Source organism: Filicampus tigris, chromosome 10 (assembly GCF_054856515.1).
Source record: "Filicampus tigris isolate MCC_2025a chromosome 10, RoL_Ftig_1.0, whole genome shotgun sequence".
NCBI lineage: Eukaryota > Metazoa > Chordata > Actinopteri > Syngnathiformes > Syngnathidae > Filicampus > Filicampus tigris.
Window position 1 is genome coordinate 16950799 of NC_141226.1, and position 25873 is coordinate 16976671.

The following is a 25873-nucleotide window of genomic DNA, read 5'->3' on the forward strand; positions in this document are numbered from 1 at the left end:
GGATTGATTCAAAAGGAAGATTGATTTTCATTTTCATCTTTATTGGATGGATCTACGCTACACAAGTTACATCCAGACCGGTGGAGTGAGCTGCTGGGAGTCTTTTGTTTCCTATTGACAATTCAATACACCCACTCAGTTGAATCAAATTTTCACTGGCATCTATCACTGGGCTGCCAATATTTGGGGAAAACAATCCAAGTGTGCTCGCTGGGACTTGGCTTGGCTCAAGCATGCATTTTGGGGTGCCAAGTGCATGACATACAGAGGGTCAAAGCCTCTATTTTCTACAGCACACATTATCATTTGTGGTCTATTTGTGTTCTGTTGCTTGCATGGTGAGGTGCTCAACCTCTCTGATAAGAGAGTGCTGGGCCAAGACTGGCAGAAAATCGATACATTTTATTTCCCCAAGCGATCCGAAGCTCGGTCTTGGAACATGAAAGGAATTGGCTTTGAATTCTTTCATCTAAACAATGTGGTCATATATCTGTGTAGGAGATTGGCAGCAATATTTTAGAGGGCGGTTGATAAAAAGTCAGAAGCAAATTTTTAACAGTTGCAGCCTGACCCCCGATTGATTGATTACATCACTGATCAAGGGGTTCACAGATCCGAGAGTCTGATTTAATACGCAGATACAATTTCCATGTTCATGTTAAAACAACTTGTGTGTGCAGATGACCAAAGTACAAGTAAATAATTCCAAGCATCAACATGGAAATAAACCAAAAATACATAAATGTAAGATTTCAACACTACAAAGAATTGCATTGGTCTTGGGTGAAGCTTCTTCTCCTTTGATTTAAATGAGGGTGATCCACAGAATTATGATAGCCGAAACTTCAATGTTTAGACCATTTCCACTTGTCTATGCTTTAACTGTAGTTTAGATTTACAGCAAGTGTTTTTTTTTCATGTTTTAATGTTTATTTTGTGTACTTTGGGCACACACAGAAGTCTATACATCACCCACAGGTATAGATCGATAGATTCTTATCTTATTCCGATTTTTATCCACATTTGGAAGAGGGCCGATTCCTATCAGAATCTGTCCAATTCAATTATATTTTTTGTTTTGCTTTTACACTGCTATAATGCATATATTCTATAATTCCAATTGTGACACCTAAGTGCAATACATCCAAATTGTCATTTATAGCATGCAGTGTAAATCCATCGGTCTCAATAAACTCCCAGATCTGTGATGCCAAGCTTCAAGCTGACATAATTGACTGGACAACAATAAATCGAACAATCGACGTCCTTGGAGGAGTTGAGGCAGAATCTACAAGATTCTAAACAATGGCATCAACTGAAGAAATTATCAGAGGCTATAAAAACATCTGAACGGAAAGTGATCTTTTCATTCTCCTCCGTACTGGTTTAAGCAATGAAAAACTGATTTTTAAAAAACATTTACTCCACTATAATAGCGGCTCTGTCTTATTGATTTAAATTGGAACCTGGCAGTACAAATTCCGACATGTATTATTTTATTTTTTTTGGTGTAACTTAAACGCATCAGCAGGATCAATACCGTCCCAGTGGAAGTGGAACATTTTGTTTTACCTGATATTTATCCCACATTTTTTTCCGTATTAAAGTGGCGGGGACGTATCATGGTCTTTCTGAAACTGAGGTGGACGTGTCCTCCCCCACCCCCTTGCATACATGTCACAGAAGGCTTTTCCCTCTTCTCTCTGGCTGTGTTGTCATTTACTTTTCTGCTTGGTTGTCTGGTTTCCCCGTTATGGATGGGATTGTTGGCCCAATCACTTTCCGAGTTATTTTCAGCCCTTTTTATCAGCTCTTTCCCAGATGGAATTGTTACCCCAGCCCCCCCCCCAATCTGTGAAACCAACCATCTGGTGTGTCATGTTGGTGAATCGTGGCCTTTTTGTCCACAATTGTACACATCTTTTGTTCTGGCAGCCAGGGACAAGATCTGGGCCTCCGCTTCCACCTCCAGCAACCGTGCCTTATTTAAGCCCCGACTAAGCGGGGTAAAAAACCTTGAAATTCAAATGTGCAACCAGCCAATTAAACCCCACACATAGTCTGCGCAGTTATCCGGCCACGACCCCCGTGTGAGACGACAGGTTGCCGTCTCTCAGCCTCAAAGTGCTGCCAGAGAAGTCAAAGCAGCAAGTCGCACAGAAGGTGGTCTATAGATCCTCACGGCAGGGGTAACACGCTGAGGCCGGCTGACTTAAAATCTGACATCGAGCTCCGGATTCAGCTCAGAAGCCCACACGCCACTTTTTCTTCTCTTCTCTTGTTCAGCAGGTGCGAGACACCTTTCATTTGAGAGGAAAATTTTGTATCTGCTCTTCTGATTCTGACAAGGCACACTGTGAGGTGTTTAGTCTTCTCACCGCCCTTCTGACATGTCTGTTATTGCCTCTAATCTTTTTGTCAGCTGCGCTTTTGGGTTTGAAGTTTGTCTTATAATCCTTCCGATGCTCTTTTTGAAGTAATTTGAAGTTCTTAGTGCGGTGATTCTTGAAGTATTTACACAAAGTACCACTTCAAAAGATATTTGGCTCTCAAAGTACCACCATGGTGGCCAACATTCAAATACGGTAAGGTAGTAATGCTAAAAAGTATGTTCTTGTAAGGCACAGTTTAAATATAGGAAAATTAAAGTGTACCTATTGTAGATAAGGATTCCATTAAATGGTAGTGCAACTTAAATAAATGTTCATAACCAGGCAGTTAAGTATAAATGCAAATGCATTGAAGTGTACTTAAAGCAGAGGTCAACCCAAACATATTTTTTCAACAATATGTTCCCAGCAGGCCCACGAGTTGAAACACGGCATTCTGATTAATTTTGAGTTTCTCAAATATAAGTTAAGCAGCAAAATTCACTACTTTTTTAGCCATCTCTGGGGACAGCCATGTTGTCTTCTGTCGACTGAAAATGACATCCAAACTGCTCACAACGACCAATCACGGCTGACCTGTTTTCTGAATCTGAGACCTGATTGGTCATTGTGAGCAGTTGTGATGTCATTTTCAGACGACAGAAGACAAAATGGCCGCCCCCAGAGATGGCTAAAAACGAGTGCATTTTGCTGTTTAACTTATACTCCACAAACGCAACCGTGTATAAGGCTACCATTAGCATTTGTGCTTTCAGCAATGCTTTAATGACCATACAGACCTTTGCCAAGGACCAAATGAATTGTGAATCGTATTTAAAGTCAGCACCCTGCTTCATGGTTCGTAGAGGATGATGCAAGATAAAGCAGTTGGTGCGAATAGAAAAGCGCAGCTCAATTAGTATATCGTGTTTTCATTTCAAAAGAGATCTAAAAAGGACTAATATTGGCCGGTTTTAAATGGGCAGACCGATTAATCCGTCGGGCTCTACTTAAAACATTGCCTGTGTTGTCAATAGAGATTTTATGATTGTGCTTGGAACAAATGTCTTCATTTAGCGGTACATTATTTCTTTCAGAGTCTCACAATGGCTGCTATGAAAAAGTAATTAAAACAAACTCTTATTTTTTTGTTATTATTTATCAGCTGTGATTTTTTTTTTTTTTTTTTTTTTTTGTGGTGTTTAGTACTCTGCTCTTGAAAAACCAATTCCAGGAAAGCACTGGAAAATAGGGGCGAGTCTTGTTTCGGGTTCCCACTATGTCGCCTGATACAAGTGACTGGTGACTCACCTATCATATTTCTCATGTTAAAACGGGACTGGTTCCAATCATGCCGCGCTGGACTTTAATCACATCTCTCAGAACATTGTTCCGAGCTGTGGGATGGAAAGTGTGTTCCAGCTACAGGGTGGACGGTAATGATCAGGAAGTGCACCCTGTTGCGCTTTTATGATTTTATTGGAACAAATGGTTAAAAACACAGGTTTTGGTGTGACCGTAGAGATGAATAGCCACAGGAGCGCAGACCTTTACACCTAATCGGAATGAATGTGCGGCATTTACTGTGGTGTACACTCCATAGTGAGACACCTTTTGATGGATAGTGCGGTTTGATCCACGTTAGATCCTCATTAGGAGAAATGCGATGAAAGTGCTTTCATCCCACACTTTTTTGTTCCCTCCCTTTATTTTGTCATGGAGAGAAAACAGGTCAATATAGTGAAAGAAATCATCTCTTTTGGTTGGTTCGGTCCCTGTTATTTTGCAGTCGGTTACTCTTCATTTGTGATTTGTTCATACAGCAACCGCCCACTCTGAGGCTTCCAGGCAGTGTTGGGGTTGTAAACTACTTGTAACTTTGGTATAATACAAATTGTAGCGTAGAAGGAATGAAAATGATCACCTGCTTACAAATCAATCCAAAGAAAGGTTAAACCAAATTGGAATTTATGTGTTCTGCTTTTTGATTAATTAGTTTGATCTCTGCCAGAGGTTGTAATTGAAAATATGAAAGAGAACGTGTGATGTTATCTGGACTTTGGCTGTTTCTCAATATGAAGAACGCAGAGTAGCTTGCTCGCGAGCTTGCCAAATACGTTCTTTCTAAGAACCTGAGACTCTTTGTAAATTGGAATGGCTGTCTGATTGAATGATTGATTGAAATTTGGAGAGGAATTTAATTTCATTAATGTAGACATATTTCCATGATTGCAGCACAAAATGCATCAGGGGTAGTTTCTTAGACAAGTCTTGAAGTATCCAACGGATGACTTCATTAGTCTCCTTACAGTTTTTGGGTGACACAGTTGTACGCTGTTGTAATAGGAATGTTGTTATAATTGCGATGCGGTTGGTTGAAGGGGAAGTCAACCCAAACCTTTTTTTTTTCCTAGAATATGTTCTATGCTGGCCCACTAGTTGAGGCATTTTGATTAATATTGCGTTTGTGGAATAAGCGTTAATCCACTCATTTTTAGCCATCTCTGGGGCGGCCATTTTGTCTCTTCTGTCGACTCAAAATGACATCACAGTGTCTCAGGTAATGACCAATTACAAGTCACCTGTTTTCTGAAGCTGAGCCCTGAACAACTGTGATGTAATTTTCAGTCGACAGAAGTAACAAAATGGCCGCCCCCTGAGATGGCTAAAAACGGGTGGATTTCTCATATTCCAAAATGCAATATTAATCAGCAGAGTTGGACATCGGCCCTCCGTCCCCAGTTTCCGTCCTGCTTATTCAATCGACCCACGTGGTCCCGGCCCGTCCTTCGCCAGCCACAACCAATCAGCGTCGATTGCATAATATTTAATCATAATCGATTGCCACATGAGCAGACACGCCGCCAAACAAAGAAAAATTATCAAACAAAAACTGACACACACATGTATAGCGTTGTCATCGGTGAAATAAAAAGAATATATGACACATGTCTGTGCGCCTGTGGGACCGCAAGGTACACCAAAACCGTTTTATTTTTTTATTGTTTCCTTACTCGACCGCGTGTCAGGAGTGCGACACCTGCATGTGGCGCGGTATCGGTAAAATCCGTTCTCGACGCCGCTTGGCTGACTCCGACCGATTGGGACCACGTGGGTCGATTGAATATGCAGGACGGAAACCGTTGACGGAGGGCCGATGCCCAGCTCTGTTAATCGCAATGTCTTGTTTCAACTAGTGGGCCTGCATAAAACATATTCTTAAAAAAAATATGTTTGGGTTGACTTCCACTTTAACGCTGATAAATCAACACCAAAGGCTTAAGGACCATGGCCCACCACTTCATCCAATATGGTGTTGTTTTTGCAGTACACTATGCAGTGTTCCAAATTATTATGCAAATGTTGTTTTTCTCTGATTTTTTTATAACTAGTCTATGCAAATGGCTCTCAGCATAATTGTTAAGTCATCAACTGCTAGAGAATAATTTGAATGTTTTTAAAGAAACCTCCCAATGATAACAGTATTTTTCAAATGCCGTTTTTGTTGAAATGCACTGCGCCAAATGATTATGCACGGCAGTGTTTCAAGACATGAAGACACAACTGAAAATAGTCTTTTGTCAAATTTGCAGCGTTACGTTGTGTTTGTTGAAATGAAAAGGTATTTCAATCCAAAACGTCATTTCAGGTCAAGTTGCAGTTTATTATTTAATAGCATCTTGGCAATTCTTGCATTTATTGAATTTGAGAGTTTTTGGACAACTTCTGCTTGAATTTCTTTCCAGAATGTCAGAATAGCCTTTCAGAGCTGCTGTTTGGATGTGAACTGCCTCCCTATATCATAGATCTGTTGCTACTGCCTCCTACACTCATGGACCTTTTCCTCAAGGATGCTTCAAAGATTCTCAAAAGGGTTGTTCACCAGGGGACGGTGGGGGCCACACGTACATTTTTCCCTCCTTTTCTTCCCATTGCAGCCCATGATGCAGAGGAATTTCTTGCGGCGTAAACATTGTCATGCATAAAGATGACTTTGTTTGGCAAAGTTATGTTATTCATTTTGTAGTCAGTCTGAAATCCCACACACTTTTCGGAGGGTATTTTGACACCTTCGGGGACCTGAAAGGAACCGGCAAGCACTCTCGCCATGATTCCGGCCGGCTCCAAACATAACTCCGCTACCTCACTACTGACGTTGCAGCATTGTTCGGACATGGTGGCCATCCACCAACCATACACTATTGCATCCCTCTTGAGGGTTGCGCCACACTCGTCAGTGAAGGAAGACCTCTGCATCATTGGCTGCTATGGCCAGAAAAGGGGAAAAACTCTTGGTGTGGCCATCCCCACTCTCCTGAGCGCAACACTGTTCAAAACCTTTGGCGCTTCCTCGAGCAAAGATATGTGATGGTAGGAGGCAGTTCGCATCCTAACAGCAGCTTCGGGAGGCTATTCTGTTATCCTGAAAATCAATTCAAACAGAGACTCTGCAGAAATGCGCAAAATCAGTGGATGCAAGACCTGCAAAGCTGCAAATATGAGGTCCCATGTTTGCGATTGAAATATCTTTTCATTTCAGCAAATACAACCTTCAAATGATGCAAATTCAACAAATGACTATTTTCAGTTCTTTACAACCCATAAAAATGTCTTGAAACTTTGCTGGAACAGTGCACTTGAACTAAACCTACATTTTTAGTATCGACAAAAATATTATCACTGGGAAGTTCCTTTAATTTGAAAACATTTAATTTGAAAACATTCAAAATTATTCTCTAACATTTGATGACTTGAAACTCGTGCTGGATTACATTTGCATAGACTTCTTTGAGGAAAATATGAGAAGAGACTTTTGCATAATTTGGAACGCGATGAGGTATTGATCATCGCATGCATACTGTTTACTATCAGAAGCTCAAGTATGTGCAGTTTTGGACACAAGTTTGATGGCTTCTAATGCTAAATCTATCGAATAATGATTGCTTGTCTCATTTATATAATGTTCTGCAAGAAAACTGCAAGTTTCTCTTCTTCATTTGCATTATGTATGTTGCATTCAGTCATCTTCAACCGAGTAACTTCAAAGCGTTTGTGTGCGGGGGAACATCGTCATAGAGCAGTCTCTTGTGACTTTTAATGAGCAAGCAGGTGTGTGCGCACAAAAAAAAAACCTGAGATGTTGTCAGACAAATGACAGTTAATGCCTAATTGAAGTGCTGTGTGGTGGCTGCTTGCCTCTCAAGTTCTCCTTTCAAAAGCGTCAGCCAGCGCGCCATCGACTCATATGAGAGGTAAAGGCTGCCATCTAGTGTACATGATAGTAATATCACAGCTTGGACGCATAGCTGCCTTTTTGTTTTTTGGTTTTTTTTTTGGAAGAGAGTGCATCAAGACACAAAAAAGAATTAATCATAGTTTGTGTCCTGTGTTCAATTCCATATATTTATTACCTATATGTAAGAAATAGAACGGGAGTCCAATATCATTATCTGACGTCACTGGTGTTCCCTCGTTGTGTTTATGAAGTTGGCTGTAACAATTTGTTCTGACCAATCACAGGGTGGAAAATGCCGATGTCATGCAGAACCCGTGATCACTGCTGTGACTTGACTTACTCTAGACAAGGGATGGGCAACTGGCGGAGTGAAGTGAATGCCGAAAAAAATCCCAAATATGTCAAAACAACAACTATGTCACGTGAATCACAATACTTGTATGTCGTGCATGTCATCTAAATTGTGTACTTTAGGCAGATGGAAGGCGTCAATCCAAGTCTTGTCCTTTCATGTGAAGGAGGGAAAGAATCCTATCTGAAGATTGTTTTTACACCGTGCTGCAAAAAATTAATTTCACGCTAACTGCTTTGGAATTAATTGCATCTTAGCAGAAGGAGTCCTGATAAAGATGGACACAACACTATCTATTAAGGTGCTTTTTATCAGACAGGCCTTGCTTGAATTGATGCACTTGATGATCTTTGAGAAATGTCTATTTTGTCTTTGAGTCATCATCAGGTAGAACAAGTGGAATATTGCTGAGCACCACTGCTTCCCACTTAAGAGGCCCTCAGTTCCAGTCTTACCTTAGGTACCCATTGTGTATACTCCAGTTTCCACGACGTGCATGTTAGGTTCCCTCTAAATTTGTGACTGAGTCTATATGGTTGTTTGTCTACTGTGATCTGCGATTGGCCGGAAACAGTATACAGGGGGTCTCTCAGATTGACTCCAGTTTCTGAACTACTTGCCTCCACAAGTGAAATATTTTTGTTACATTTTTGGGTGTTCATGTTTTTGTGTCCCCACAAGAAGAAAAGCAAGCAGCCGGCTGTGGGGGGAAAAACACACACTCATCAGTGAGATTCAGCCCACTGTTATACATACACTTGCTGGCAAGAGGCAACCCACGTCTACACTCTGGTTAAAAAGCTCAGGGTCCACGCCTGGTCGTCATGGTAACAAATGCAGCTATCCCCAGGGCAGAATGAGGGCTGTTTTAATGGTTTAATTTCAGCAAGACAATAAATTTCAGGTAAAGTGTGCTGGAATTTGGACATAGACACTTGGCAAATAATTTAAATTATGGGCGGAGGAAATCATGGCGATTTAGTGAGCAGTACAGCACTGTCAAGTTTCAACAATGCATTCTGTAGGTGTTTATAACACCAATCTACGATTTCATCTTATTGCAGTCTTATTGAAGTCAAGGACTGCAATCAAAATAAAATATAAAGGATGAGTTTATTTGTGAAATGTGGCTAACAGAGCTGCCTTAATGCTTTGAGAGCATTCATTAATTATTCAGGTTAACTGCTTATTTTCATTATTTTGACTTTTCAAGATTCTCTTAATTGGCCTCGGTGGGATTTGGGTTTGATATTTACATTTAGACCACATGGCGACAGTGTTTTTGTAATCCCTGATGATTATATTGTTTCGTTTTTTGTTTTTTTTTCAAACAAAATGCCACCTTTTGTAATATATCACACTGATGCATCATGCAACACTTCCCCAGCAATAGTCTGCTGACTGTTTACTGCATGTGCACATAAAATCATCTATCAATTAATAATCCCCATGTCTTCATTTAAGGCGAATTTCAATTTAGGTTTTAAATTCATTTTTCATAGTGTATCACTTATTTATGGTGCTTGCTGCATAATGTAGATAAGCTTGTTATCTACAGAATCTCCCCCGTTTTAAATATGCTGTGAATTATTCATTCAAAGGGGATGTTGATTGCATGCTACGGTGCTTTTTCTTATTATTCTTCAACAATTAAAAAAAAAAATCATGTACTTCGATCAATGACGGCTCACCTGTTAAACTGAGTCATGATTGGTCGTAACCTGAGCCCGAGCAACTGTGATGTCATTTTCAGTCGACAGAAATGACAAAATGGCCGCCCCCTGAGATGGCAAAAACGAGTGGATTTTGCTGCTTCAAAGGACAATGTGTAGAATTTAGTGCCATCTTTTTGTGGATCTTTTCTCTTTAAGAATTGAGTACTTTTATCGGTCTGAATAAAATTGGTATTTGTCTTATACTCGTGTGTCCCCCCCCGACTACCGTCTTAGTCGTGCTCCTCGTAGTATGTGCATGGACCTTAATCTATATGACACATCGGATAAATGCTCTTAACGACTTTCTATACTTGAAGAATGTAGATGTCAACTAGTTCAGTTTTGCCTCACTCGTAAACATGCAGTTGTCAGACTAGTATCGCAAGGTTTTCCAACAACCGTTCAAATTTCATTGATTACCCTACAGTGCTTTTTTTTTTTAAAGAAAACTGTAATTCGTCTACAGAATTGTCCTTACTGATGAAGACAAAGAGCCTACGAGCCTTAATTTGAATTTCACAGTTACCGAGTAATGCGCAAACTATTTTCCATAGTTGTAAAGTCTTGTACGCAATGCGCTGTAACTTGATCCATCGAGACAAGGTTGGGCGCTTTTGTTGCAGGTGTCCCACAGCATGCTCGAAATTACGCAAACTCAGGCTGCCACACCCAGTAAATCATTCACAGCGGCCGCCAGCACAATGAACGTATTCTTCCTCCTCCCAGAGAAAACAATCACACTCGAGCATTTTATTATTTTACAGTCGCACACAATACAGGTGTTACAGTGAAAAGACATTCAGCATGTTGACGTCAAATGTTCAATAAATTAAACCAAATCTACCTTTGCGCATTCTTCGAGAGATTCATTAGAATGTTCAGACAGTGGCAACGGAATGCAAAACGCAGAAATGCCAGATTTCCCGTCGCTAGCTCTTCGACTGTTTCGCCGTTGTCAGTCATACGTCGGTCGCCGAGTTGACGCCCTTGTGCAGACTTTCACGTTTGGCAGAATGTTGCAATAACCGCTGACGGCTGCTGCAGCCACACCCGCTCCACGTTTGACAATCGCGACCGACTCTGGAATGCATGTGCACAGATCTCAAACAGTTTAGGACCAGAGTAGTCACAAAAATAATTTAAAGTAGGGACAGGCATTTCAATGTGTTTTCCTTGTTCAATCAATTAGTTCTTTGAACATTATCTAATTGCTGTGAGAAAATCGCTGAAAGTTCTGGACTCCTGGTTCCATAGCAGTGTCACGTTAGGTTATCAACATTGTCGCTGACATCATGTTTAACTGACAGCAACGGCGGTAGTGGTCGCAGCCAACTAGTGTCGCCAGTTGCCTCAAGGCAGGATTAATCAAAATCTAATTCTTATCATGCCCAACCCCACTTTAAAGTCTGCTGTTTGATGTCCCTTTAGGCAACTGTATTTTAGTTCTTATTATTTCATCATAGAAAAATATCAAAACTCTATAAAAATAAACAAACTGGGGAACCATTTAAACAAATAACCCCACTTTGCACAACATGTCATTTACTAAGAACACGTGGAATTAGTAAAACCCAAAATACCTGAAGTTGTTACTAAATTATCACCAAAAACAAACAAAACAAAAACCCCAAAGCCAGTGACTACACATCAATGTATCAGCTACTAGCGACCTGCAAAACCAAGAATGCAAAAAAGCGCAACGCAACAGTTATGTACAAGTGACAGTGTCAGCGAGGTTATCAGTGCTTGGGACTCAAGACAAGGCAGCAAAGGTTAAAAAAGAAAAAAAAAAACTTCCAGCAAACGTGACAAACACGTGACTCGGCTTCTGTCTTCCCTTTCATTCTTCGCGTTCAGGCGTCGTGGGTGGTTGGGAGCGCGCTGCATCCTGTGCACCGAAAAGGCAAAAACACTGACATTCTCCGGCTTTCGGTGTTCATGTCTTTTTGCAGACGCCAGCAAGATTTTTGAACTTGGGTCCCAGCGTGTTTAGAAAGTCGAGGTTTTCGTTGTTGCCGCCGTCATCGCTGCAGCAGCCAACCGAGCCGGCTGCCGAGCCCACCCCCTCAAAGCCGTACTGGTGGATGATGTCATCTGCGTAGCGCCCGTCCTCCTCGCCTCCGAAATAGGAAAGTTTCTGAAAGGCAAATTGACAAGATCATTTTAAGAATCTTTACAAAACATGAAACCCACAAATGCACATATTACATATTAATAGATTTGTTTACTCCCTCTTATTTAGGTTGGACTTACACTGAATGATTCAAGTCATTTCCAATGTTTTGCTGTCAATTGGCAACGTTGGGTGATATGTGATGGTAGTGTCATTCCGAACAAAAAAAAACAAAAAAAAAAAACATGGAATTGGATATGTTAAAAGCAGAATCTGTCTCAAATATGAATAAAAGTGTCATAGATCATTTAAATATATTTAATGACAACTAAACGCTGCGTAACATTTAATATTCTTATTGGTTATGTATTATTGTTTACTTCTGTATTGTCCAGATGACACTTCAGGTCTGAAATCAGAATTGGGCCCTTAAACCTGTAGATTGAATTCCATTTTAAAGGACTTCTCTACTCTCACAACTAAAAGAGATTCTACCCGCTGGCATAATTTCTTGCTCCTACCTAACCAACAAACAAAACAGAACTGGCGAAAGAAAGTGAAACATTTACCTGGTGCAAATAGCGTCCGTTTGTTTGCCAAGTGCTGAGAAAGTTTGCGTCGTAGTTCATCTGTTGGGTTCCATACTGGCTGTCGTAATGTCCGCTGAAGAACTCCGTTTCGGTGTTACCAAAGCCGGACTTGTAGAGGGTGGTGTCTTGGCGTCCGATGGTGGAGCCCTTCACTTGCCAATCCTGATTGGCCACTGAGCCCTTGATTTCAGAACCGGGGATGGGGACCTTGATGAGACTAGCGTCCTGTTGACCAAAAGGAGGCGTCAGAGAAAAAAAAGCATGGCAGCGACTGAAAAGTGGTTCTTTTACGTTGCTGGAATTCAAGGAAGCAGCAATTCTTGGTCCTTACCACTTCTTCCCCGGGGGCTTCTGTGTTCGACTTGATTAGGATTCCGCCGCTGTCAGTCGTATCCTCCAGGATCTGCAAGTCTGGCTTTGTCGTGCAGAAACAGGCAAGCAACAAGACTGCAAGAGCAAAATGGCTCATGTTAGATGGTGGTGCTGAATAACCGTCCCGAACTTGTCAATCAGTACGTTATGATTCTCATACAATCCTCAAAAGGTAGACATTATTAAAATGACATTCCTTAATTATGACGATAATCCTTAATAGCACAGACAATGGCTCTGACCTGCAAATGCAGCACACCACCATATGTGCAAACCTTTGCCCGCTAGAGCCTTTGAGGCAAAATAATTGCTTTGTGCTTTTGCTTTATGTACTGTATGACGATGGGAATTCGATTATTTCATAATCTAGAACAGGGGTGGGCGGACCTATGAGCTCAGGGGCCACAATTGATTTCCAACATCGGATACATTGGCCAGGGAATTAATAGATGAGTTAAAAAACCAAATAAAAGATCTTGTAATGTTATTAACATAAATTGAATTAAATAATAATCAAGAAAATATTAAATAAAACAGTTAAATGCATGTGGTCTGCCACATGGCATACTTGCCTAAGTCATTCTTCAATACTTTGGGGGAAAAAAACTAAACAAAACAATTTTTAGAACACACATTGGGTCTTCTCCCTTTTCTTTTCTTCCTCTTACTTGTTCACCTGTCTGGTTGAGGTTTTAAGTTACAATAGCGAGAAAAAAAATACCAGTGTGTGTTCTAAAATTGTTTGGTCTTGTCTTCCAAAAATATGTTTTATGTGCAAAGAAGAAACCATGACTTGAGATTCAAGAAAATTGAGGAGGAAAATCAACAAGTTGATTTTTGGCTCAGCTGCTTTAAGACTAATCATTAATTAGCATTCAACTCCGCACAATCCACAGAATTTGAACAATCACTTAATCCATTTCTATGACGCTCCCTAAACTTCTCTTGAAAGATTTAATGGCTTGCGTGGCAACTATGTGATTACATTCAAATACTACAGGAAATTTAATTGATCAGCATCTTTCACAGTCTCAGACAGCCATTTTTCTCTGTTGTTCTCTTTACCAGCTCACCGCTAACGCAGGTGCTCACGGTTAAGAAAAATTCTTGACAGACTTTCTGAATTGGATTAAAATACGATGATAATCCCGTTCTTCATTCCACTGCACTATTTACGCGGTCAATGTAATAAAGTAAGAGAGGAACTGACGTAGCAGCAGGAGGAGGAGCAGAGGCAGGAGTAATGCCAACCAGCCCATCGGGCCCAGCGAGGCCGACCAAGGCTTGGTCTGGCAAGCGCCGTTCCTGCACTGGCAGATCCTGACGCTCACGGTCTGGATCTTCCCGTTGCCCTGCAGATCCTTGACCTCGACGGGAACTCTGTGCACCTTCAAGGGAAGGTCTTTGACCTGGCGCAACGTGGCTGCCGTGTCTACAACGGAAGCACGCAATCCGTTTGAGGGCACGATGAAATTATGAATGAATAAAGAGACGGGGGAAGGAAAGCAAGCACCCACCGTTGAATCTGTTCACGGACCATTTGCCGTCTTCGTTATTCGGCAGGCTGAATGTGAAGGGGCCTTTAAACGGCGACTCGTCCGCGTCTTCGGCCACAAGCAGCACGGAGCCGAGTTCTCCTTCCTTCTCACACACCACCCTCTCACCGGGGGGGACAATAACTGGCACGTTGTCATTCACGTCTTCCACCTGGATTATGACCGTTCCCGTACCAGTCTTGGAAGCTGAAACATATGACAGAACATCGTCGTTAATCTGGAACTTGAAATTCCTCACAGACGCAAGGGGCCCATTTCGCTGAATCAGGTGAGGCAAATCAGGACGGGCGTAGCTCGGACAGATACTGCCGAGGAAAGGGCGGGGTTGGAAACCTTGGGCAGTGGCAAAACGGCCAAAAGGAACAGGGAACGTCGTCTACGGTGGCTTGACGTGGAGATGCCTTCCCAGAATGCCTTTGCCTGACTAATTGGTGATTTACCAAAGCCAATCAGAAGCAAATTAATGAGGCAAAACAACAGATATTAAGCTGTTGAGGTGTTTTCACCAAACCTAAATGGGAATAACATTGAGGTTGAGATCAGCTGGTCACGGTACAGTTTGGAACTATAAATCCCACCCCGACAAGGGAGCACATCCAGTATTTTGTGTTCTTTCCTCTTGTTACGCGGCTCTTCATCACAAGAAGATGAGCTTTTGTTTGAGAGAAGGCAAGTGTGAAGGTACTTCTCTGTAACTATTCTTGCTCCACCCATCAACAAAAGCCATGTCTAATACGAAAATGTTCCTTTGGCACTATCATGTGGCATTTTGAGGCCAAGGAACTATTTGAAGTGAGGGGAGGAGCTTCATTTTTAGTGCTGGTTGTTGGCCGTGTTCGTTGGAAAAGTTTTGAGACGGCCAAATGAATTTCACCAGTCAGTCCGTTTGAAATTTCGACAGCTGAATATCCCACATTTTTTTGTGAGTACTTGATAGGATCGGCTTGACAAGTGGCATACTTGCGTCGACGGCTCTCATGCTGATGTTGTAAATTCCATCCCTGACAAAGTGAGACTCTCTGTCGATGGTGTTTGCCACCCTCAGCTCTCCCGTGTTCCTGTCCACATTGATCCAGGCAGCAGGGTCCATGATCTTGTAGTACCTGCAATATGGTCCAAAAAAGTCCCCGTCAGTTTCGCGTTCTTTAGCGAGTGCCATCGAGTGAGTGGGAGGGGCTTGCTTACTTGATGCCGTCGCTGCTCTTTGTTTCCGGATCGATGGCTTTGTAAGTACCAATCAATGTGCCGTTCGGCGTGTTCTCTTTGACAGTGAAGCGAATGGTAGGCGCCGTGAATTCGGGGCCTTCGTCAACGTCGCCCACTGTCAGGTCCACAGGGACGATCTCCCACTGGGCCGTGGTGCCGGTTAGTTCAGCTTCGTTGCGGGCCATGACTTCCAGCCGCACTTTTGGGGATTTCTCAAAATTTAACGGCTGGAAAGACGGACAGGACTCTTTACTTATATGATTACTTCAACTCCTCATGGCGGTAGTCAAATCAACTCACCTTTGAGATGTACAGAAGCCCCTCATTTGTTTTGGGATCCGTCTCCATCCGGAAGTTTCCATTTTCATTTCCCTTAGTGACAATGAATTTAGATTTCCAGTTGTCTGTGTCCTTTAAATCTTTATCTTGAACGGGCATTCGCAGAATAAGTTTGTTGATTTCATTCTCCTTTGCGGTGGCTTCATACTGCAGAATGAAAAATAAGTTCATAAATGATAAAACAATTGCTTATCATAGTCTGAACTTCTGGTCTAGTAAATCATTTAAACACTCATGTATTGGAACACACCTCGTAATAATAAAATCATGCAAACAGAGTTTAGCCGGACTCCATCTTACGTTTTGGACAATCCAATTTTGTGAGAGATGTGGAGGAACTTGACCTACAACTTTTGGGTTGAGCTAGAATAGACTGTGAGCCAGAGGTCCTTTTTGTGGTCCAACATCATAAACCACTAAGCTTTACACGATCAGAATTTTGGGACCAATCAGCGAGTTTAACAAAAACAAAACAAAAAAAACGATTACTGATCACCAATCCGATCAGAAGCTAGACCAATCTATGGAAAAAGAAAAAAGAAAAATTGTACATTTCCTGTTAAGTTGACCCCTGGTATTTGCGGAAGATCGGGACTGGCCCGGCCCACGAATTGCCAAAAATCACGTATAATTGATGGCCATTAAAATGCATTGGGAAGAAATAACAATGAAACCATAAATTCTCCCCAAAACCCGATACCCCCCCCAAAAAGCCAAAATTATTTAAAAATATTGAAAAAAAAAAAAGAAAAATCCAACTGTATATAAACCACGCATTATTAACGATGGCAGCACAGAACGTCCCTGGGCTTAACGAGATTGTGTTTGCTGTAAGAGCAGAATAGATTTTTAATTTCTGCTACTGGTCTATATACTACTGAATGCTTTGGATTTTGAATACGTGAAAGAAATGCTGATTGAATATAACCACAGTAGGGCTCTGAGATCTGCAGATTTGGGTCAGTTAGCGGAGCCCAGAGTTCAAAGTAAACATGGTGAAGCTGCGTTTAGCTGTTATGCTACGTGCAAGTGGAATAACATGCCGAAAAAATTGAAATCAGCACCGAATACAAAAGCTTTTAAATCCAGGTTAAAAACTTAGCTTTTTTCCCCATACATTTGGTTAATGCCTTCTAAACATTTTTTTATTGTTTTTTTTCCTTTAATAAGTATTTTTACTTTACTTTTAAAATGTTTCCACTGTTTTCTAAAGACAACAAACTTGTACAAACTCTTGTAATAAGAGTGGGAGCTGATGCAGCACCATATTTTCCACCATTTTTACTTCCCAATGCTTTTCTCCACATGGTAGTCAACTCAAACGCTGTTTGTATTCATTAATCAATTACCAGTTTCTTTGTGAAGGTCGGCGGGTTATCGTTGATGTCGCCCAGGGTGATGGTCGCCGTGCCCGTGGTGAACAAACCGTTGGCTGCGCCGTCCATGTCTTTGATTTGGACAATCACGTTATACTTATCTTTGGTCTGATGGGGGTAAATTCCATACACGTCATACATGATAGAATCGAATTAAGTCAAATCTCACTCGGGCTCCACCGGTCCTCACCTCTCTGTCTAATGTGTTAGTAGCCGTGGTGATGACACCCGTCGTTGGGTTGATGGCAAATCGGTCCAATTCGGTCAAAAGGGAATAGCGGATCTTCACGTGGTCGGTGCCTTCCTGGTCTCTGTCGGTGGCGTTCACCTTCCCCATTTGAGTCCCTGTGATGCAAAAGGGTGATCATCTTATAGATTGATTGTCAACACAAAGCTATTAAGAAGCCACAGTGGCGTGTACGTCATGCTCCTCACCTGCTTTGCTTTTCTCTAGCACAGAAAATTGCATTTGGCCGCGGAACTGCGGCGCGTTGTCATTCTGATCGTCTACATTTACAAAGACGCCCAAAGGGTCATCGGTTTCCTGTCGCGTTGCTTTGTCAAAAACCCTGGCTATTAACTGCAAAGAAAAAGGTCCAATTCAGCGGAAGCATTTGGTTGTTTGAGCTATCCAAACATACAGTTTATTAGTTAATTGAATGGATGGATAGGTAGGTAGATACAATAGTGTATTAATCCAGTGAGGGTAATGAAATGATTGATAGTATTTGAATTAATTCAAATATAAAAATCCAGGCTGCTCCCAAAAATGCTCAAACACAGTCAAACAAGCGTGTGCAGCATGCATTTTTGTGGAAATTCAATACAAATACACCCAGTGGGAAGCAGATTAGGGTATGGCATGAAAAATTCATACAGGGCGGCAAAGAGCCCTTTTTTTCGTTGTTGTTGGAGTTTTGATAAATGTTCACCGGAAAGCCCATTTAATTTTGTTTGCCTAGAACATGTATGGTAGTTACTCAGACATTCATATTTCAAATGATGTCACTTTTGGTGGGGGGGTGGGGGGGGACAACCTGCATATAAAATGAATGAAATGACATTGTGCTGAAAAATCGGAAAAGGAAAAGGAAAACCGCCAACTCACAGCGAACTGCGGGAACTCCTCACGATCAACTGCCTTGAGCACAGTCAACATTCCACTGTCACTGTTAAACCTAAACACTCCCTCTGGGTACTTGTCAAAACCGGACCCCGTCAGAGTGTAATACACCTGATGCACGGCTTCGGTGTCAGACACAAGCTGCAACAGAAACCAAAGAGACAATAATATGACTTCCACCAAGGCAAAATTCTCGGGCCATTCATTAGTGAAATTAAATGTTTTAGCATTATAGCGGGTACGGCATGGATTTGCCAACGATGCTGTAAGCAATATTTTATTTTAATTGAACTTTCCTTGCAAAATTATACAGTCCAACAGGGCAAATTCGCACTGAGGATGCAGCATTAGGATTTACTGGGAGATTCTTCTTTTAAAATTGGTATTCCTTTAATCTGAACTTTTATGTGAATGTTAATTTCACTTGAAATACTCAGCAATGAGTCTTGGAAACTTGTGTTGACAATATTGATCAATAAAGCAATAGACAAAGCTCAAATGTATATTCTCATAATGCAAGAAGTTGATTGTAATTGTTGTTTTTTGGGGAGGTAATACAAACTGCATATAGGATCAGAGTGACACATTTTCAAAATAGACACTTTTGGGAGCATTAGAAACAAACTATTGGTTAAGAATTTGATTGTTGGGTATTTCAGGCAATTGAAAATGGCTCCAAATTGTTAGAATAATATTTTGTACTACTGTGTTGTGAATGAACCCTATGGCAGAACATTCCAAACTTGAATAGACTTTTTAATAACATATGGAGTATAACACAATATGGAGTATAACACAATTGCAACATCTGTTATATTATGTAATTGTCATGGTTATGTGTGTGTGTTTGTGTGTGTGTCAAGCTTATAAATGAAAGATCTTGCCTTATCTCAAGGCTGTTGGGAGTAGCTTTTCTCATTTTACAGTCTTTGGCGCACCCACACACATGCATGTGGACTGTATGTGTGAGTCACTTGCTGGTAAAATAATTGTCCCAAGTGGACATGAGGAATAGGTAACAGTTTTATAGCACTGTGTATTGCATAAACGTAATAACGACGTGTGTTGTTTACCACCCTTTTTTTTTCTAATCGACTCAATAATATGTGGTCAGTTTGCAGTGGTGTAGAACCAAGACAGCACTTTCCAGTTATTGTTTTGCACCACTCATGTAGGTAAATAGTTATTATACTGCATCTACACACGAAAGGCTAAACATTCGAAAATTTCTGTTATGCACTGCAGTTCAACAGTAATGCAACAATTGTCAAAATACTATCTTCCTGACAGTGTCAGTGAGCATGACTCTGAACAGGAAAGTCGAATATCATGTTCTTGTGATCAAATGTGAGCTGGCTAACTGGTACTTCTCTGTGAAGTCAGTAATTAATTAAGCATAATGTTCAAATACGGACATTATGTGCCGGGTTATGGTAAATAAACAATATTTTACGTTGACAAATGGCAATCTTCCATAAAATAGACGCCCATTATTTCCTCTGTGCCTCAATTTGGAAACCTGGCATTACAGTGTTGTGTACCTACTGATGTGACACTGTGGTTTTTTTTATAATGCTATACATTGAATGACAGAAGGGCTAAAATGCTTGATGTGTCGTGTGTGTTTCAATACATTACCCTTTCAATGTCTCTTGGATAGGGACCGGGGTCATTCTCCAGGATGTTGAAGGGTGGGGGGCTCCAGCGTCTTTTGTACCGTTTCAGCACGTCGGTGGGCTACACACATTTCCAATACAGTCAATTAACATTTCAATCAATTACAGTGGTAAAAAGTAATTAAGAACATATTCTTTGTTACAGTACTTGAGTAGATTTTTCATGTCTCTGTACATTGAGTATTGATTTTCTGGTGAATTTTTAATTCTGTCCATTACATTTAAACAGAGACCTGTATTTTGTATTTCTTACTTAAAATTGTTACTTTGTTTTATCCTTAAACAGGGAAAAGTAACATCAACTGTGGTTAAGATTTTGATTGAAAACTGGCAGAAAAAAAGGACAGCAACATGGCGGGACAGGGAGGAGCTAGCATTAACGACCGAAAAAGATTCAGTGACACAAGATATTCTGGGATTGTAACAAGTTCCCGGACTCAGTAACTGTAATATTACAAAAACATAAAGAGTAGCGTTTAATACTACAGTACTCAGTTTCCGCCTAAATGTACTTTACATTACTGTTATTCGTTACTTTGTACTTTTTACTTTATAACAAGTTACCCCCAACACCAGTTGTAGTGTAATCATAGTAATAGTAATCATGAGCTAATTTAGCTTTTTTTTTTAGTCATTTAACCATAGTGCTATAGGAACATGTTTAAACATGATGACTTTTCTTTTCTCCGTATGAGCACCATGTAAGAGGGAAAATAATATACACAAGAGGGACACCATTTTGAGTGCAGTTAAGTTTTCTTTCATTGAGCAAAGTTATCAAAACGGGTATTGTAACAGGAAAGCTTCATTTTTACACTTTAAGTACACTTCAGAGTCTGCATAGTTTTATTTGGTATAGGAGTATATTTTTACTCCAGTAACTGTGTGAGTGTTTTTGCAAGTGTGAAAAGTATCTTGCTTTTGTACCTGTCTGCTCATTAGGGCGCTGGCGACGAGGTTGACGTCCATATGCATGTGCCCACCGTTGCTGTTTTGAGCCCACACGGAGAAAGTTCTGCCTTTGGGCGACACCTCGACGGTGGTTGTGGCCGTCACCGAGCCGTTGGGCCAAACTGCGAAAGCACGGTCGCTCGAAGTGACGCTCGCACAGCTTGCCACATTGACTAAAACACACGAAAGAACAGCGGTGAGTGATTTTTTTTTTTTTACACGGAATAAATAGTTGGTTAGTTCATAATTAATAATCACCTCTTGTTATCTCGTATCCGACCGGAATACTTTGCTGTACCGGCACGTAGAGGAAGCTAGGGACGAAGCACGATTCGACTCCGGCCAGGATCTAAAGTTCCACAGTGTTAGTGTCAAATATCACACCCGGCTCGAATGTTCCGCATTGTTGATAAAAAAACACATATGTTGGACTCACCAGCGCCAGGCAAACGTTGAAAATGACAGCATTCGCCATCTTTTTCCTTTCTTTTACACAATTTTGCACTTTGCCCCAATCAGAAAGCAGTCCTCTCACAGAATATAAAAAAAAAGAACAAAAGTTATAAGCGTTCAAGTGGTGATTTGGGAGCCTTGATCACGAAGAAGAGAGGAATCCTGCTGCTTCTCCTACGCCTCCATGGCACCTTTTGCGCTCGTTCTCTCAGTCGCTGCTGGCGGCGTGTCAATAATCCGGACACACCTTGAACGCCCCACCCAAAGGCTGAGCTTCCCCAGCAGGCTCTGCAGCAGGGAGGACCTGTGTGCACCAGGCACTGCAAACTCCTCCAAACTTGACAAATATTGATATCCTCCAGCAGGAGGCGCCGTTTCCCCAATGCTTTTAAATATCCATTCTTTTTTAGACCGATTTGGGATTTTTAGACGTTGTTTTCATAAAGGCTCGTAAAGATGTATGTCTTCAACTCAAAGCAGCTGCTCCGCTGCTGTAAAAGTTATGCATGCCTCTAAGGAAGCGTATGCCTGTGTTATGTGTGCATCTAGCCTTGACACAATTGTCTTGTCTGCTTGTTTTTCTAGTGTATCCGGTCTGTGGAAGCTCTCCAAAGTCTGCACAGATGAATGACCTCTGTGTGCCCCTCCTCTTTCCTTCACACAGCTAAGGCTCCTTGCATAGAGCTGCAGGAATGTGCACTAAATGAAGCCTGCCAAGGGGTTGGGGGGGGGGGCGGATAACCTCCCACTTTATATCTCCAAAAAGTGTTTGTGAAGAAGATGGGGGGGGAAGCGGTCGACAGTACTGAGGGTCAGTGTCCTCGAGCGTGAACTGTGCAGAGAGAGAGAGCGTGAAATAATGTAGAAATGAAACCAGACTATGCGCGTACAGGAAAGGTGAGAAAAATGTCAGGAAGATTGCAGTGAGTCATGGGCGCGGACGCAAGGAAACCGCCCAGGGCTGGGAGCCATAACAGTAAACGCAAAACAGACTCAGCAAATAGTCTTGTCACTCCCAGAAAGAAAGTGACTTATGAGACAACGCTCAAGCTGCGACGTGTACAAGGACACACACAGTTCCAACACCCCTTGAACCACCCCACACACCCCCACAATCCTCCCCCAACAACACTTCACCAGTCATGAACTCTCCACTTTCAGTGGTAAACTAAAAATGAGTCATTTTCACTGTGAACGTCAGTGTTTCAGTAAACTTCTCAAATTTGTGAAAGATTGTACGGAAGAGGCTACGGCAGTTTGTAAACACTTGCGCGTTGGACTCCTGAAGGCACACATTTCATATGATAGAAAAATAAAATGTATAGTGAAAAAAAAAAAAAGAGTTTTAGCAGGTGTCTTACTGGTGAGTAAATCTGCATCAGGTGCAAACTTTTGTGGGGTGCAATATTTAAAGAAAATGTTAAAATAAATAAAAAGTGTGAGCTCTTAAATTTGGATGCCACTAAAGTTGGCTGATTTAAAAATTCAACCACCTTTGTAACATGACGCAAGTAATCAGCATAGCAAGTGTTTTGTTGTTTTTATGTTTCACGGTGGTTAACTTCTTTTTAGAGTATTGTAGCGAGTGAAATGGAATTACAGCTTTATCATTCGAGACTTCTCGTGACTAAAATTCATTCCAGACTCGGTCCAGCACATGCTGGCGGATCTGCGAGAGGGAGGGCTGCGCTGTTGTAGGATTAGTTACAACCCACTCAAACATGGCTAATCAAATCTACCTTTTTGTCCCTTTACAATGTGGGAGGCTCGTGTCTCGGCATGAGTCGAGTAGTGTCTGGGGAAATTATCGTTTGTGTGCCCCCCCCTATAGCTGTGCCACCCAACGGGATGATTTTAAAAATACGATAATAATGAAGAAGACGATTCAATGTCAATGAAATGATTTCTAAATGATGCCCACTGTTCTCATAGAAAAACGTCAGACGTACACCACATGTCCGTAGAGCTCAGAATCTGTGCCCTTTGTATTTTATCGCTTTTACATTTTAATACTAACGTAGGTTAACTTACTTTTACACACATATGGCTGTTAGGAAAATTCCAATTTAAAAAAATGCTTGGAAACCGCAAGAAATTAACAGGACCAGCATCTCACAATAGCGCTTTCAACCTGCAGTTCAGTTTAATAGGAACATCTGGACCCAAACAATCCACACGTGTCCAAATTTAATGCGCCCTCAGTGCCATTGTACATTTAATCTCATTGCAAAGGTCACGTCAATGTCACAAGATTGTACGCGTGTGCCGGAATGGACTGTCAACCTATGAGGTATACCAAGTGCGCCTTATGTAACCATTTTCTCTGGGCGTGTGCGTGGCAAAGTGGCGACTCCAGCGGGCACGTCACGTGCATTTTGGTAGGGTTTCCGGCAATACACGTTGCTTGACAAACACACACCCTCATGTTGGTGTGTAGTTTCTACAGCGGCTTTGTGATAACGCGATAAAAGTTTTGGATGAAACTCATGGAAACACTCATGGCAGCCTTCAGATTAACTGAACTGTAAAGTCAAGGGCACGATAACCTTCATACTTAAAGCAGGATTAGGTAATAGGCTGGCCAGTGGCCACAAGTAAAAACAATCAAATTCATGTTGACGCTACGCTGATTTGCAATGTATAGAATATTATTGAACTTTCATTATCATAGTGACCATAGAGCTCCTTTTAAGTGATTTATAATATTGTTGGACCAGCCAGGACACCTCTCATGTTGTACTAGCACTAGCATAGATGCTATTGTTCATAATTGTGTGCAATGATCAGAGTTTTACTGATACAATCATCCATGAGTGAGATCGGCTGATTCCGATACCGATCACATGGTGGCCGATCGATCGGAGCACCACTAGATCAGACATGAAAACACAGTTACGTTAGCATATTAGCTTGTCTTATTTAGCTACTCACCACATCTCGGTCACCTAACTTGTTTTGCTTTGCTTCCTCAATGGGTTTTAGATGATAGATCATTTGAAAACAAACTACTGTCACTGACGTGTAAGCTTTACTTCCTAACTGCAGGGGGAGCCAGGGAGTTAAATGAAATCCTGTTGGGCGTGTTTGCTTACCTTTCCGTTGTAGGCTGCCAATAAAAAATCTTATCAATAAGTGATCTTGGTGTCACCTCAGTCCTGTCGTAACCGCTTTCCTCATGCTTGGTGGAGGTATATACTGTGTACATTGAGATTTCATCTGCATATTCTCGCTGTGCTTGTGTGGGTTCTTAATTTGTCCAGAGTTGTAAAAATCCTCAATGCTCGAGGCCATTCATTCTCAGGGCATTCGATCGATCGCAACTGGAATGTTCTGGTTGTTTCACCTCTTATTTGAGCAGGCTACATCAGTTTCTGCACAAGTTTCGTTAGGACAGCATAATCGTGAGTGTTGGTGTGGAACTCCAACTATTTATTTTCCAATTTGGAGACACACCCCAAACCACAGTTTGTAGCACTTTCTTGGGATGTAAAAAAAAATGTGAGAATGGTTGTTTGTCTACTTATGCCTTACAATTGACTTCCGACCAGTCCAGCGTGTCACCTGCCTCTTGCCCAAAGTCGGCTGGGATAGGCTCCAGCTCACCCTAATGAAGACTAGTGAAAAATGGATGGATGGACAATTTTGATAAATTAACTATCAATAAAAACCTCACCCACATTAAAACATATACAGTGTACTGTTTGAATATATTGGCCTGTCTTTAGACTGATGTGTTCTCACTTGAGTGTAAAAGTTGTCCCATGCCTGTGACATTCCCTGGGAGTACACTTTTGGCACAGCGTAAGCATGCCCTGTGACTTTTAGCGTGCGTGTTTGTTTAAAGCAGTCAGGGTAGGAGGTGGACAAGAACAGATAAAGAACGAGGCGCACATTGGCTGCCAGTGTTGTCTCGATGCAAAGTGCTGTCAGAAGGCGTGGCGGAGAGGAAGTTATCTGGCATAATTACACTTTTTTTTTTTTTTTTACAAGGAAATATTGTCTGTGTGTGCTTCTGGGATATCCACACACGCAAAACACATCACTTACAGTTGCAGTAATACAAAAGGGAACAGATGCTTTTGGTGATAAAAAATCTATGACAAGTACATGATAAAATCCTCCCATTGTGTGAAAGATTCGTATTCATGCTATTGCAAGTCTCTTTGCTAGCACTGAAAATGAGTCACTTACGATGTGTCAGCAAGCGTGTCTGTCCACTTTGGTGAGTGCATGTACAGGAAACACAAAGCCTCAGATACACTAGCAAATGTGTCGTGTAGTATTTATTTATACTAAGAAATCTATTTATTGGGAAGGGGAAGGATTCTGTTGATTTTAAGGAATTGGAATTGGAGTCGGGGTCCACCTTGGACTGGTTCCAAGCAATTGCTCGACGTATGTACAGTAAACAAACACGCTTTCAAACTCACATTCACAACTATGGAC

The 25873-nt window shown here is 41.4% G+C and overlaps 1 protein-coding gene and 1 long non-coding RNA gene across 4 annotated transcripts in view; one reads left to right on the forward strand and one right to left on the reverse strand.

The window, feature by feature from the left end:
• LOC147141074 (uncharacterized) overlaps positions 1–24816 on the forward strand; it is a 98119-nt gene extending 73303 nt beyond the window's left edge. For both annotated transcript variants that reach the window (XR_015088406.1, XR_015088405.1), the window contains 2 exons: positions 20966–21170; positions 22013–24816. This is a non-coding gene — a long non-coding RNA (uncharacterized LOC147141074). The remainder of the gene's footprint in view (positions 1–20965; positions 21171–22012) is intronic.
• dsc2l (desmocollin 2 like) lies at positions 10408–22120 on the reverse strand. 2 transcript variants are annotated; one of them, XM_086043334.1, is made up of 17 exons: positions 21411–22120; positions 21233–21323; positions 20951–21147; positions 19986–20084; positions 18333–18488; positions 17660–17804; positions 17415–17569; positions 17198–17332; positions 15810–15995; positions 15489–15736; positions 15264–15406; positions 14265–14489; positions 13958–14179; positions 12707–12822; positions 12355–12600; positions 11926–11957; positions 10408–11809 (listed from the first exon to the last, which is right to left on the reverse strand). In XM_086043334.1, the coding sequence occupies exons 1-17, from the start codon at positions 21447–21449 to the stop codon at positions 11662–11664; spliced, it is 2583 nt and encodes an 860-aa protein (XP_085899460.1). In that variant the 5' UTR covers positions 21450–22120; the 3' UTR covers positions 10408–11661. The 2 variants fall into 2 exon arrangements, with proteins under 2 accessions (XP_085899460.1, XP_085899459.1); XM_086043333.1 differs by lacking the exon at positions 11926–11957 and having other exon boundaries at positions 21411–22095.
• Positions 24817–25873: the final 1057 nt, after the last annotated feature.

Bases quoted from the DNA above. Each gene is read 5' to 3' on its own strand.
- dsc2l (XM_086043333.1), bottom strand. From the start codon at position 21,449: ATGGCGAATGCTGTCATTTTCAACGTTTGCCTGGCGCTG. The intron at 18,489-19,985 runs GTAATGTATTGA...TTTCTGTTGCAG, and splicing joins ATCCAAGAGACATTGAAAGG to CTTGTGTCTGACACCGAAGC. The intron at 14,180-14,264 runs GTGGGTGCTTGC...CTTCCGTTGTAG, and splicing joins GTCCGTGAACAGATTCAACG to ACACGGCAGCCACGTTGCGC.